This window comes from Colias croceus, chromosome 14 (assembly GCF_905220415.1).
Source record: "Colias croceus chromosome 14, ilColCroc2.1".
NCBI classification, from domain to species: Eukaryota; Metazoa; Arthropoda; class Insecta; order Lepidoptera; family Pieridae; genus Colias; species Colias croceus.
The window spans coordinates 4,532,721-4,547,523 of NC_059550.1; the positions used below are offsets into that span (position 1 = coordinate 4,532,721).

The 14,803-nt window shown below is 31.1% G+C and overlaps 2 protein-coding genes and 1 non-coding gene across 4 annotated transcripts; 1 reads left to right on the forward strand and 2 right to left on the reverse strand.

The window, feature by feature from the left end:
• Positions 1-1,341: 1,341 nt before the first annotated feature.
• Positions 1,342-7,356, reverse strand: LOC123697473 (Golgi resident protein GCP60). Its single transcript, XM_045644000.1, has 10 exons — positions 7,143-7,356; positions 6,302-6,515; positions 6,067-6,135; positions 5,878-5,982; positions 5,339-5,605; positions 5,088-5,170; positions 4,348-4,536; positions 3,996-4,106; positions 3,577-3,692; positions 1,342-3,048 (listed from the first exon to the last, which is right to left on the reverse strand). Exons 1-10 carry the CDS (start codon positions 7,261-7,263, stop codon positions 2,932-2,934), a joined length of 1,392 nt encoding a protein of 463 aa, XP_045499956.1. The 5' UTR covers positions 7,264-7,356; the 3' UTR covers positions 1,342-2,931.
• On the reverse strand, positions 4,766-4,842 carry Trnap-cgg. Its single transcript is given in 2 exon segments — positions 4,766-4,801; positions 4,806-4,842. It is a non-coding gene; the product is annotated as a tRNA-Pro (tRNA).
• A 1,650-nt stretch (positions 7,357-9,006) lies between the features above and the next one.
• Positions 9,007-14,594, forward strand: LOC123697472 (GATOR complex protein NPRL3). Of its 2 annotated transcripts, XM_045643999.1 has the most exons (12): positions 9,007-9,022; positions 9,138-9,418; positions 9,771-9,965; positions 10,426-10,520; positions 10,725-10,938; positions 11,215-11,369; positions 11,666-11,797; positions 11,990-12,154; positions 12,643-12,841; positions 12,990-13,629; positions 13,906-14,099; positions 14,201-14,594. In XM_045643999.1, exons 2-12 carry the CDS (start codon positions 9,220-9,222, stop codon positions 14,350-14,352), a joined length of 2,340 nt encoding a protein of 779 aa, XP_045499955.1. In that variant the 5' UTR covers positions 9,007-9,022; positions 9,138-9,219; the 3' UTR covers positions 14,353-14,594. The 2 variants fall into 2 exon arrangements, with proteins under 2 accessions (XP_045499955.1, XP_045499954.1); XM_045643998.1 differs by lacking the exon at positions 9,007-9,022 and having other exon boundaries at positions 9,029-9,418.
• The last annotated feature ends 209 nt before the right edge of the window (positions 14,595-14,803 follow it).

Genomic DNA, 14,803 nt, shown 5'->3' on the forward strand with positions numbered 1-14,803 from the left:
ACTTAATATTATGTAGGTACATACTTACATGTATAATATACATATTACTTTTACACAGGTAATACATAATATTATTATTTACACATACCTATATTTGTATGTTCATTATCATTATGCCATGTGAAAATATCGATGTTATATCGATAGAAAACTAGACTGCTTATAATTTTTTAAAAAATAAAATAAAAGTAAAATAAAACTATGTTTATTTTCGTAAGTATTAACAGATACACACATTATAAAATTGACTTGGACAGCTTGGACTTGACGAATAGCCGTATTGGAAACTCCTGTAATAAGTTTTCATATAATTATATTCCAATCAACAAACAATATCATAGTTACCTACATATAATATTTTTTTAATTAAAAGTATCAAAGCGGGTAAGTCCAATTTACCAATAAAATATTCTAAATTGAAAATTGTGATGTGTTTGACCCTTCTTCATCAAATATTTTTCTATACACATTATAAACAACACCTCTTGCTTGTGATCACAGCGGCTTTTTCGACATTTTCGAAGATTTTTTAGACAAAATCCTAAAAATTATATATCAACTGCAAAAAAGACAAATAATTTGACAACCAATTTGATAGTTGTCAAATAAGTTGCCACATGAAAATCTTTTATTTCTTAAATATAAATATGCCATCAGATTCTGGTAGACCTATAGAAAACTAGACTGCTTATAATTTTTTATAAAATAAAATAAAAGTAAAATAAAACTATGTTTATTTTCGTAAGTATTAACAGATACACACATTATAAAATTGACTTGGTCAGCTTGGACTTGACGAATAGCCGTATTGGAAACTCCTGTTATAAGTTTTCATAAAATTATATTCCAATCAACAAACAATATTATAGTTACCTACATATAATATTTTTTAATTAAAAGTATCAAAGTGGGTTAGTCCAATTTACCAATAAAATCTTCTAAATTGAAAATTGTGATGTGTTTGACCCTTCTTCATCAAATATTTTTCTATACACATTATAAACAACACCTCTTGCTTGTGATCACAGCGGCTTTTTCGACATTTTCGAAGATTTTATAGACAAAATCCTAAAAATTACTTATCAACTGCAAAAAAGACAAATAATTTGACAACCAATTTGATAGTTGTCAAATAAATTGCCACATGAAAATCTTATATTTCTTAAATATAAATATGCCATCAGATTCTGGTAGACCTATACACATTCCAATATCGTACAATGTATCAGTTTTTATTATTGTAAATATTTTATATATTTAAATTCCTTAAATCTTTTTCAAATTGGTAAACAAATATTTATATATAGGGTAGACCGTAGATAAAATTAAAACAAACGTAAATAAATACATACAAATACATTTATTTAATTGCGTGAAATATCAATTCTCAATCACTCACAATCCAGTTGGAAATAAAATCTTTCTAGAGTTTCTTCTTTCTACAATATTGACATATATCTGGAATATTCTACTGTTTGAGGTGTTTACATAAATTACACTTGTGTACAATCTACATAAACTATAATTTGTGACATAAATTATTTTTTTCTAACAATTTAGATTAAATTCAATTCATAATCCTATTATTTTTATTTTGAAACTGAATCGTTTTATAGTTTGACAAAAAAGATTAGGGAAAATGAAGCTGCCACTTGGCACTTAGAAGCGTATGGCTACACCATATAGCAAGACGAAAACAGTTTTGATATTTGATTTTTGTTTATCTAGATTTTATGAAATAAAAATAAGTTTCACCTCTCACCATGTCAAACTGTTTTTGCCAAGCTATTAATTATTATTAAATAAAATATAAAGTGTTCAAATTTAGAGAATGGCTTTAAGTACAAATCTTAGATCGCTATAATGTTTCACAGCACAAATATATAACAAGAATAATGTATTTATTTAATAAATATAATAATAATATAACATAATGAATAGAGGACCTATAAATAATTAAAATTCTTCTAATTTCTAATACTATAATCGTAACAAATGCATAATAGTCACATATAATACTTCTAGTATGGATTTAAACTACTTTTACAAACGTATAATATATCAACGAAACAATTACTATGCTAACTAGATACAAGTACGCTAAGTATATAAAAGATATCTATAAATTATTTATAAACAGTGACATAAAACACAAACGATGTAAGGTTAATAATTGTTACATAGGTTCATAACATATTCAATTGTTTAGATTACTATGGCATTTATATGGACATAAATAGAGTTGATGTGGTATAATGTACTTTAAATAAATAATGCACATATACAAGGGGACCTATTAATATTCTTCAAGTCTATTTCTTTCCAAAACCTAATGTGCTTATATTATGTTAAAATTTTAAAGTTATGATAACCAACACATTTACAATCTAAAACATCAATACACATTGTTTCTTACATAGAAATAATAAGTAGTGGGAAACACTAGTTTTACTTGAAACAAAAATATAAGTTTATCCATAAATATTTTGTTGGGCAACAGCCTCAATTATTTTAGACTCTTCTTTATTGCACAGTGATATAGTTTATACATCCATCTTATCGACTAAGTATGTCATGTTTAAAATAAATGTTTTTACAGACAAACAATTTGTGATAGTATAATTCGGAGTTTCAAGTGTTCATATTTTTACGGAGAGAAATCTTCTATTAAATAAATTATAATTTATTAGAGGTGGCATAATAAGATAATTATAATAATTTACTACACATATAATAGCTATTACATATATCCAAATTCTCAAATAATACTCAATTTTAGGCTCTTTACTTCTTAATCGGTTATTTAATTATGCACTTTGTACCAACAGAATATAGCTTAAATTGAGTTGCATTTGAGAAGTCAGTTTTATTTACATTTAATATTCTTAAATAGTTTTTATAACAACATCGAATATGAGTCAGTGTCATAATTTATTGAATGTAGTAAACTTTATAATATAAAGTTTTCGATCGCCATAAACTGTATGTGTTATCAAACTTAAGTAAATAGACGCCTTCTCCGGGATACGTGTGAGAACCAGCATATACCTTCAAAAATTTATAAATAAAATGTTACAACTTAGATATTATTATTTGCTGTTATATGTTTAGATGTTGTTAGTCCATAATACTAGCCTAGCTATGTTTCGGGCAACGTCATGCAGTCCGATTCATAGCTAGGCTAATATTATGGACTAACAGCAACTAAACATATTAATTTTTCTTGTTCATTCACGTCTGTGAAGAGTTTGTCACAGTGTCTGTAACAGCCAGCTTAATTCAACATACACAATGCATCACCAATGAGCCATGTAAATCGTCTTTGGGACATGTGATTCAGAACAACGGTAAACAAAGCACTTCACCTACCCACTTTTGAATCATTATTTTTCTTTTCTACTCTATCTACTGTAGTAATCACTAGTATAAAGATTTTTTTTATTAGTCGGTATTGTGACTGGCTTAGCTGTCCATTTTCGCTTCAACAGATGCTTGTTCTATTCTTTTTCATTTTTAAAATTCAAATTGGCCCCCCTTTTCATGTTTGATATAAAGAATAACTCATAATATACATACCTCAGTGTGACAGTCGCGTCTGTATATGGGGACTACGAGGCTAACTAGTGGCCTCGAGTTCGCCAAAACTCTTTTATCTGCACCGATTTCTGGATCTGTCCCACGGATTGTGTACTCTGTAGTCAAAATATTTAAATAAATATGTTTCGAATTCAAAATGAAACCAAAAATAAATTAACATTAAAAAATGGGGTAGCAATTTATTATTAGCATTTTATCTTAATTTATAAGTCTTTATTTATATCTTATGTCGTTATGTCTAATTAATTTGCAAAAAATGTTACAATTAAAGTAAAATATTGCATGTTTCGCCATTTCACTAGATATTAAACTAAGGGCAATGACTGCAACCTATTCCGAGTTTTTATAATAATTAATGAAATATAATAAAACATTAATTAAAATTAATGATGAATTACCTTCTTCACCATAATCATCATCATCACCATCGTCATCATCATCAGACTCAGAGACGTGTACTGTCACTTCAGTTGTGGGAGATTTGCTCCATTCAAAGTGCAGACCGAAACCTAAAAAGTATTCACGTTTTATATCTTTTATACATTCTCTTTTATTCCAATACAATTTGGCATTACCCTTTGGTTAGAAAGAGAAATAAAATCGTGAAAATCTTTATTTATTCTCGCATGCCAAGTTACTGTGGAAATCGAATCGTAGAAGTACATCCACAATTTATTCCGTCACTTAGTAAAAATAAATGAATATATACCATATTATAATTTATTTCTTTATTAGCTCCATATAACATACCAATATCATAGTGGTCGGTCGCAAACTCCCAACAAATGGACCTGGCCCGCTGGTGCGTGGGCACTCTGACCGTGACCGTCTCCCCGTGGCCCACGGTCAACATGCCGCCGTGGGCACGGGCCGATTCCTTGAACTCTTCCACTTCACTGCGAGTCCACATACGTGCTTCTTCCACGCCCGGTAGACCGTCTAGGTTGGAAAGAAATATAAATAAAAATTTGAAAATATTGAAAGAGAAAAAATATATCTATTAAATCAGGTTTTTGAAACCGCGGCTTCACCTAATACATATAATATTCGACTACTATTCCATTATAACATAAATTATGTGGACTTGAAATTGATATTTTTGGTTTTTATGGCATTCAAATGCTTTATAAATATAAATTTATAAAGAATAAAGAATAGAAAAAATTCGATCACGAGGCGGGACTCGAACCCGCATCCTTTCGCACCATTCCGGGGCGGATGCCTGACCAACTCGGCCACTCGTGACCCGCCAGAGAGATTGAATTTATTATATTCTTTCAGTTTTATGTGTCTAAGGGCTGATTTTTCAATCCTTGGTTAAAACTTATTCGTGGAATAATGTATAAAACTACCATTTTAAAAACGCATTCTAATTGCCCGTATTTGACAGTTTACGTGACATTTTAATTTTATCATGTAATACTTTATTGGACGGATAAGTTTTAACCAAGCATTGAAAAATCGGCCCTAAGGTGGTTATGTGGACTTACCATCAATTTCTGATTCACCTTCATCTTCTCTTGATTCGTCATTATAATCACTTATTTCAGCTTTTTCCAGTGTTTGCATTGATCTGAAAATCATATACGACCATAAAATTGTGTAGTCAATATAATTAAACTTAAATTTATGAACAAAGATCCAATCCAATAAATAAATAAATCTTTATTGAAAACTATTTTAAAATAATACAAATTAAATGTTTGGGGAAACTAAAACCTGTGGTAATGAGGAAACATACTTATTATCCAGAATATTTTCAGTTTCATTCGAGTTACAATCCTTTGTAACTTCAATGTTTTCTTTCTCCAAGTCTTCTTTGCAATTTATATTAGAATTCGCTAGTCTTTCATCTACGGCCAACTGTTGTATATACTGCTGGTAATGTTGATCTTGCAATTGGCGTATAAGTACGGCTTGTTGATCGAAATTGCCTGGAAACTGCTGTTGTGCATATTGCAAAAACTGTTCGTAAGACTGCGCGTTGAGCGCGTCTTTTATCCTTTGCCTGAAAAAAAATTTCATCGATTTCTATTATTGAATTGCAATAAAATAAATAAATTAAATACATCCTTTCTATGTAGGAGAATTAAGTCATGGCAATTGGCAATTTAGGTACATTGATAAAAATGCCATATTTTTTTTGTACACTTTTGTATTTACTAATGTGGTAATCATTGATAGATGGTAAAAGGAAAAAAAAAAAATATTTTCTATCATTATTTGTAAAATTTATCAGTTTTAAACAGTTTATGTAAAGTAGATTATACATTTACTCACACTTGCTGCTCCTCTGTTAGCTTAGTTCTTGTTTGTTTTTGTTCTTCAAGTATTATCCTATTTTCTAGTTCTACATGACGTTTTTCATCTAGTTCTTTCTTCATCCTAGAAATAAAATAAAAAAAGGGTTTTATGAATTCTAAAATGATTAGGAAAAGAGCAATTATTAATAGTATGTATAAAACTTACTCTTGTTGTTTTTTATCTTCAAGGTCTTTCTGAATTGCTTCAATGTATGGTCTGAACAAGGGACATAATCTGCAGAAAAAGACACATTACATAATATGAAAGAAAAAAAGGGAGCCGAAAATAATTAAAAATTTATTATTACATATTCGTAAATAATAATTATATTCCACAAAAACAAAAAAAATAATTTGATCAAAAATTGTATACAACCATACCAAGAACGTAATTATAATACCTGTCTATTGTATGCACAAATCCGGCCATAGCCTGTGTTTGCGACGTCTGCCCCAGCGACTGCCATGCTGCTCGTCTATCTCTTCCTATAACATCCAAAACTCCCAATGGTGTCGCAGAATTAACATCCAACGGCCCATGAGCTGCCTGTTGTGTATATGCCACTAATTTTAATCTATCTTCATAACTTAAGTGCATTGCCTTGCCCTCTTTATCTGTAAAGAAATATCTAAGTTAATTAAGCTTAATTGGAATAAGCATAGGCTTAAAATAATTGCATTATTTATAATCAGTACAAAAATTTTCTTCTGTTTTGTTTTAAATTACTCTATTAAAAAAAAATGTTTATAACTCCAATTAGGCCTTAATAGGTATATGATATCCCAACTCGTTTATTATTGAACAAACAAACCTTTTATAGCAGTAATGACCTATAGCATAAAATAATTTTGTATTGAAATAGTGCAAGTTTCATAAATGGTTTCATAATTTAGGGAAATAATATTGTAACATTGTGTGTTTATTTTATATGAATATAAATTCACATATTTTCAGCAAGTAACTGACTATTAATTGAGTATGCATAAATTTATGCCTAAAAACATTGCCGTCACAATTCATTAATGCCATTTTATCAATTTATGCCACGAAAACGTATTTTTCATATAAAAAAGGAATATTGTGAAGTAAAAATTGACCGAGTATTCTCACTTAAATTCGTCACTCCTGTAACTCCTGATAATGATGCTGCATCAAAATTGAATTTTAAAATTACCTGAGCTTAATCAAAATACATTGAAATATATTATTATATCCTTGTATATAGGTATTTCCTATCTTACCTTTATAAAATGCTAGACCATGTTTATAAACTTCACGCAGTGATAAGCCCCATCTTCTCTCTTCGCTTTCATTAATTCCTTGGTCGATTTCCAAGGATACTTTCTCTGGATTTACTTTCATATTTAATCTTTATTATGAACTGAGGTCCTAAACTTATTCGCAAATTATGGATTGTAATTTGTAATTTATCTCAAAATACAGCAAACTGCAAAACGTAAAGGTAAACGTCAATTCATAAATGTCAAATTTCACACAGACGTTCGACCACAGCGTTCGACAATCATAAATAATTTCTTGAAATAGGTAATTTATTTAAAAAAAAATGTTGGACATGTTCCAGTAAGATTCCCCTTAAAAATTTTGCTTGAAATCTGTATTATAGTTGTGCAATGGATGTGCACTTCAAATATAAATAGTGTGTTTGTTTAAATCATAATAACAGCTCGTAACCTGGACGTATTTTTTTTTATTTTATTTTTTTATTTTTATTATTTTGACGTGACAACGTCTTAAATTAGGTTGCGGCTGGGAGTCACTTATGAAAAAGTGTAACGCTCGGTAACGTTACGATGAGTCACCGAAAGAGGCACGCGGGCATGGTTAGCCCGCCTAAGAGCGAGAGAGACAGACATAAAAAGTCGTTGTCACGTAAAACTTTCGCCCGTATACCGACTTTACAGGCAACCAATTTTTTTCTGTGGATTTAATTTCTATCAATTATTCACATAATATGTCAAATTGACTGTTGACATGAAGATCGCCGATATCTCAGGCCGATATGAACTAATGATATGAACGATATGAATCTGTGGATATGAACCATATTTTCTTCACATTCAACTGTCAAAACCATATGTTCATATTTCATAGACTATAATAGTCACATAATAGTGCTTAAGTAGCCTACTCACGATTCAATTTCAGTAACAATCTGCTGACACAATCTGCAGTGAGCTGACAGATTGTGTCGTGAATAGTATAGTTGAGGGCACGTTGGGGGCGTAACCCAACATGTTGCGTATTGGATCGGCGCGGAAGCAACCCGACAAATTGTCTCAGCAGATTGTGTGCGTGTTGGAACGTGAGTATTGTGATTGCTCCAATCTCGGCTCAATCGCGCTGCGCAGTAATCGCAAAATGGCGGTTTTGAGATAAACGCGGGAAAGACATTTTTACATATTTGAGGAAGATGTTTATATTTTATAGCCGTTTATACTTTATAGCCCCTGAAATCTATCAATAAAATTGGAAAAAATACAAGCTTTACAAAGATAATTATCTTATATTTCATAAATTAGTATATCCATTAATAATGCGTATTATTGCGTTGAGGTTTAGCATCAGGCCAGGCATCAACGTGACGTGCACACGTTGTGGCAAGCCATCGCGGAATGAAATTGTGTCATCAGATTGAGGGTTGGATGAATCGTGAGTAGAGAACGCTCAATCGCGACTGCAACAAATTGTTTCAGCAGATTGTTGGTTGTGTTGAACCGTGAGTAGGGCCTTTTAATAGTATTGGCAAGTGAAATAGTAGAGTACGTAAGTGATTCCTCCCGCCGCCAGTTGTGTGATTTGTTAAAAAACAAAAAGTGTTATAGTGCGTTATACAAATACATAAAAAACACTGTGGGAACGATCTAATTACGGACAAATGAAGGAAAAATATCTTGAACATTTGTGATTAAAAATAAGAATTGGCTTAAAGGTCTCGTAACCAGGCCATTAAATATTAAAAAAAAAAAAAAACTGTTGACATATTTCTTCTGTCAAAAAATTTTGACACATTTGACATTACAAAAGCAAAACACTAAGTACTAACCTGCAGCCTAATTACAATAATATTTTATGTGTGTAACACAATAGAACGCAGTAAGAAGTAAGAACTCAATTACCTAGTATATAGTTTCACATCTAGTGCTGTTATTTATAAAATGTACAAAGACCTCAAACAATTCAAATCGTTTAATTTTTTATTCGAGTGCCCTTTGCAGGAAAGTCTTGCTATCGAGTTATTTAACAAAAATAGGAAAGTATAAATTTCATTCTGTTTACGTATCATATAATTGAATCGAAATGGAAGTTAATCCATTGAATATATTTTTCGTAAAGTCGGATAGCAAAGGAGATAGATTACTATTTCGATATCCATATACAACAGAAAACAAAGATGAAAGTAAACAGAAGAAATGTGGTCGTCACAACCCATACGCTATCAACTCTACCGAAGATTTATTGCAAAATCCTCAATCTCAAACTTCTAATATTTGCAAAGGTAATTATACAATTATTTCTTAATATAAGATTTGTAAACTTGGTAATATAAATTAAGACTTAAAATAATTTATTCATTATTATGTGATTCATTCTTTGGTTTTGTAATTTGTTATTATGTTTAACATGCTATCTAGGGATGTATAATTAATTTGAAAAGTTGAAATTAATATAAAATATTTATAGTGTTTACAATAAATATCTCCATTGTGGAACTTATAGAGAATTATAGCTTGTATTTTTTCTATATTATTCATTCTCTGTATCAATGTACTCCCTACCTATTTCTAATTAGTGTATCAACGACTGATAATCAGAATGATTTTAGAATGACTTCACATGTATTTTTCCAGGCCAACTGAGTGGATTTACTGATGAAATGTTATCAACATTATTTGCTGTGAAAGCAGAGCTTTGCAACAGAAAGTTTGAGCTCAAAGTGAATGATGTCAGATTTGTGGGCCATCCAACGTTGCTCCATGACACTGCAGCTATGATACTCATTAATATTGTGTTTGCTTTACAAGCGTCGGCAAGCCATTCAATAGGTAAGTAATGTTATATTCAATTACAATACTTTAAATAAATCATGTGTCCCTAGGGTGAGTAAAAAAGGGCCAATAGGCGATGATTCATAAAGCTTAGAAATTTGTGTATTAAGTTTATGTATTTGTAAGTATTATGTATTCCTTTTAAAAGGATTTGGTTGATATAAATCATTTTGAAACTTATATGTACATTATATGCACATTATATGACCCTTGCAGAATAATGAAATTAATTCAAGTAGTGCAATACTTGCTTATCTTGTGAGTGTATAATGTAAGAAGGACAAATATATTCAACCTTTAACACATAAGACTTGCATCATGAATCTTAAATACATAATAGTGTACTACATAAAATATGTAAAATGTATAATAAAAGCAAGAAGCAAGCACTTTTTTTTTTTCAAACTGCTTTTTTATATTTTACTAACAACAGATTTTTTTTATGCGTGTATTTCAGTTAAATGTTACTATGATTTGAGTAAAAGGCTAGGAAAAGCACTAAGGCACGAAGAAAAAAGATGTTCCTATTTGACTGAAGAAATGAAAATCATGGTAGGTACTTCTAACACTCTTGTTTTTTTTATAAGTTTCCATATCTGTATCAGTTAGTCAAACGATTTAATTCTCACATATCTAAAGAAATAATCGTTGTAAGTTTTATATCATGTCACATGCAATCACATGCTTTTGTCCAACAGGGAACAACTAAATTAGATAATTTTATCTTATTTTCAAAGTGTAACCTTGTTTTTCTAGTTAGCAGCACATGATGAAGTATCAGCACTAGATAGTGAAATAAATGGAGAGAATGATGAATATGAAAGCAATTCGCGTCACTCCATCAGTTCGACAACACAAGGCACTGAAAATGGTTCCGAACCAATGCCCAAGAACGCATTTCATTTGATATTACAAAGAAGCTCTCTGGCTAAATCTATGAAGTCTGTGTTTGAAGAATTAAGTAATACAGGTATGTTAGGATGAAACATAAAAATTGTTAATTAAAAGTTTTGATAGGTACATCATATACAATATATAATAATTACAGAATACATACAGAATAATACATACTTACTTCAGAATAAAATATTTTTATTTTGTTTTTAGTCTATTCTTCTGTATAAATCTAACAAATCTATTCAGATTTATAAGATTAACCGATTTATTCTCTGCAAACTTTATTATTCTATGAGATTAAATACTTTCCCACAACATTCCTTAAGCTATGGTAAATTTTCTATTTCAGGTATAGTTCAAGTTAGAATAAATAAATGGGTGCTTCTCTCATTTTGTTTACCGCACAAAGCTCATCAGATTCATAACAGAGGCCTCTCTGTAGAACCAGAAACAATAGACAAATGTGTTCTTAAGTTGAGACCTTACCATGGAATATTGCTTATGGTAAGTGCTTCCTTTCTTTTCAAATTTCTTATAATATAAGTATTTGTCGCAACAGACGCCATCCTGTCTTCTTTTGAATAATTATCAAACACGTGAATATAATAGCTTTTAACATTTTTTTATGATTTTTTTTATTATTGCGTAAGTTTTCTGAACATCTGAAATAACTGTTTTAAAGATGAGAGTGGCCCCAAAAATGTAAATGTCACTATTAAAAGTACTTAGTAGAAAATTTTTTGAATTTGTGTCAAAAAATTTATAAATGAATTTAATATTTCTTAAATAAAATATTACAGGTAAATCCAAATGATTTATTACAATCAATACCTTTAGATGGAAGTCCCGCGCTGCTCCGTCTAATAAAATTGTACAGCCCATTAAAGAGCTTACAAACATTGGCTATTGAAGCTGACTTAACATTAACACAGGTAAGGAAACATTGCGCACTATTATAAATAAAGTAGACATGTATCAAAGTCTATTGTTCACTCAAATGTTAATAATCAAAACCAAAGTTACATACTCAGAAATGACAATTAATAATTATCATAGGTTTCTTCTGTTGCAAGACTCAAAAATCGATGAAGGTAATAATAAAAAAAATATGTTCCTTATTTCAGGCATTTCAGTTAACTGGTCATCTTGTATATTGGGCGAAAGCTACAGTTATATATCCATTATGTGAAGGCAATGTGTATGTTGTGTCGCCGGCGGCTAATATACATATACATTCACCTCTTGTGGAGGAGTTTGCAAAGGAATTCCCTGGATTATGTTTATTACAGGTAACACCAATTAAAAGTAAAAATAACAAAATCTAAAAAAAGAGTGATGTTATTAAAATTGTCATACTGAATATTGGTAAAATGGTCCAAAATTTAAATGACAATAAATTGCGAAACTCCCAATTCTGGTATATTAAAAAAAGTTTCTCAAGGTTAAGGGTTAAAAAAGTGTTTTCGCGATGTTCAAAGAAAAAAAAAGTTTATTTGGACCAAAAAAATTATATAAAATACGAAATAAAAAATACAATAAAAATGGTACTTATGTCTAATCAGCATGGTGCTAAAAATGATTTCATCATGTGCTACACTAATTATTGTGAAGCGCTGTTTTTCAGTAGCCCCTTCATTCATTGAAAATAAAAAGTCACTTCAGAACAAAATTGCAGATTTTAAAATTACTAGCTTTCACGCTTCAAAATTTGAAAAGCACACTGCTTTAATGAACCCAGTTACAGCTGCACCTAATACGAGCGTTTTAATTGATACAGATGCTGAGCGAGTTCTCGCTCCCCGCGCCGCTGTGGTACGTGTCGCGCAGCGGGGCGTGGGGCGCGCGGGGCGGGGGGCGGCTCGCGCGCCTCGTGGCGTGGCTGCTGCAGCGCCGCCTGCTGCTGCAGCTGCACACCTACGTGCAGTTCAACTCGCCGCACTGGCCGCGCCACCGCCAGAACAACCCGCAGGCGCTAGGTTGAAACCTTTTTAATTGTTTCAAAATATCTATTCTATTAAAGAACATTTTAAATGATACGAAGTAACTTATTAAAGCTGTATGAGAATTCGCAAAAAATCTATTCAAAATTTAATTTTTGATTAATTTTTTTTTTTGACATTTCAGATGGAAAAGAATATTACTGTGAAAAACACGACACGTATTATCAATCAAACAGCATATCGTTTTCATCACTTAACCAACTGCAGTTGAATGTCCCCGAGCCGGTTGAGACTCGGGAAACTATCAAGTCATTCCCTGACTCGAATAAAGACTATCCCACACAAAACAACCTGAACCAAACTGATTTCTCGCACACGAAGCCCATTGTCATAGAATCTGACCACACAAAATACGATAAATTCAATGAAATCGATTCCGCCAATCATTCATTCGACGACGGAGTTGATGTTGTAGATGGCATTATTAAAACCGATATGAATGGTGATTGCGACAAGGAAAAACCACAAAAGAAGCAAGCGAATTCAGTTGACAGTGGAATTTCGAATAATATAAATGGCAATGGCATGAATGGTGATCACATAAATGAGCATTCAGATGTAGATCATAGTAAAGAGGAAAAATCACTAACTTCAAGATTATCGGATTTATCTCTTAAGGATGGTCTGAGAGACACAAGTAGTGATGAAGATCGATTCGAAAGTGATGCTGATGTGTCGCCGAGACAAAAATATCACGGCATAAGTAATGGTGTGGACAAGAAGAATGGTGTGTCGCTGAATTTGAAGTTACAAAGTGAAATGAGGTAGGTAAAGCTAAAATATCCACATATAAGTTTAACTAGACAATAATTTTCATCATTAAATTTTTGTGTGTATTCTGATGGTACACAGTTTGCAATTAAAAATTTTCTTTTATTTCCCAATGATTTTCAATTATTCTAATAAGATTTCTTTTTAGACTTAGAGTATATTGGTCCATGCCCTACATTCAATTATCTTATTTAGTCGCTTTAAATTGCAGTCTGTATTTTTCGCATCTCATAGATCAAAATAACCACATTTTTGTGTTTTTTTTACAGTTTTCAGTCACCAACAGTATGGACGGCGCCGCTCGGCTGCGACGCAGTGGACGCGTGTCGCTTACCCAACGATCCACCGACAACTGAATCTCTTCTCGATACATTCACTGCGGAAGAAAGAGCCGTGCTCGCTAAAATACCCGCAGCTGAAAACCCCGATGATTTATTGTTACTCGCACAATTACATAAAAAAGGTAGAGTTATAACTTTATTATGATTGGTGATGAAAATTAAGTACTAACTAAAATTAAGAAATAATGTATTTGTTTCATAATAATACTGGTTTTTTTTTCAGGTTACTTCCGTGGTGAACAGCACCTAGAAGAAATAATGTTCATGGAGAATGTCACTCGGTCACAACTAATGCAGCTACTAGACAAATTTAAAGATGTCCTCATAACGTTTGAGACAGAGGACCCCGCCGTTGCCATGTTATATCCGTATTAGTGTAGATTCTTGTTTATTGTTTATAACCAATAACCAAAGCCTAATTGACAATTTCTTGTGATAAAGTGCTTTTGCTTACCTATAGTTTTTGCATAACACTCATAAGGATTTATATTCAGAACTAAATCTGCCATACCTAACTGCTCTTATTATTTTTTTAAGCACATACAACGTCAAATTGTTAAATTAGTTTCCTTTATGTGTATTTGGTATAATATAGCTCAATAAATTATTATATTGTACGGTTTTTTTATTTATATATTAATATTTTTTCAAAATATTATAAGGTGAAGAAAGAGCATTTAAATACCTGTACTCAGGTATTATGTGATAACAAATGTTTTATAAAAGTAAGAAATTTCCACCCCTTCCTAATTTAGTAAACGAAAAGTATAAATTTATAAAGAATAGAAAAAATTCGATCACGAGGCGGGGCTCGAACCCGCATCCT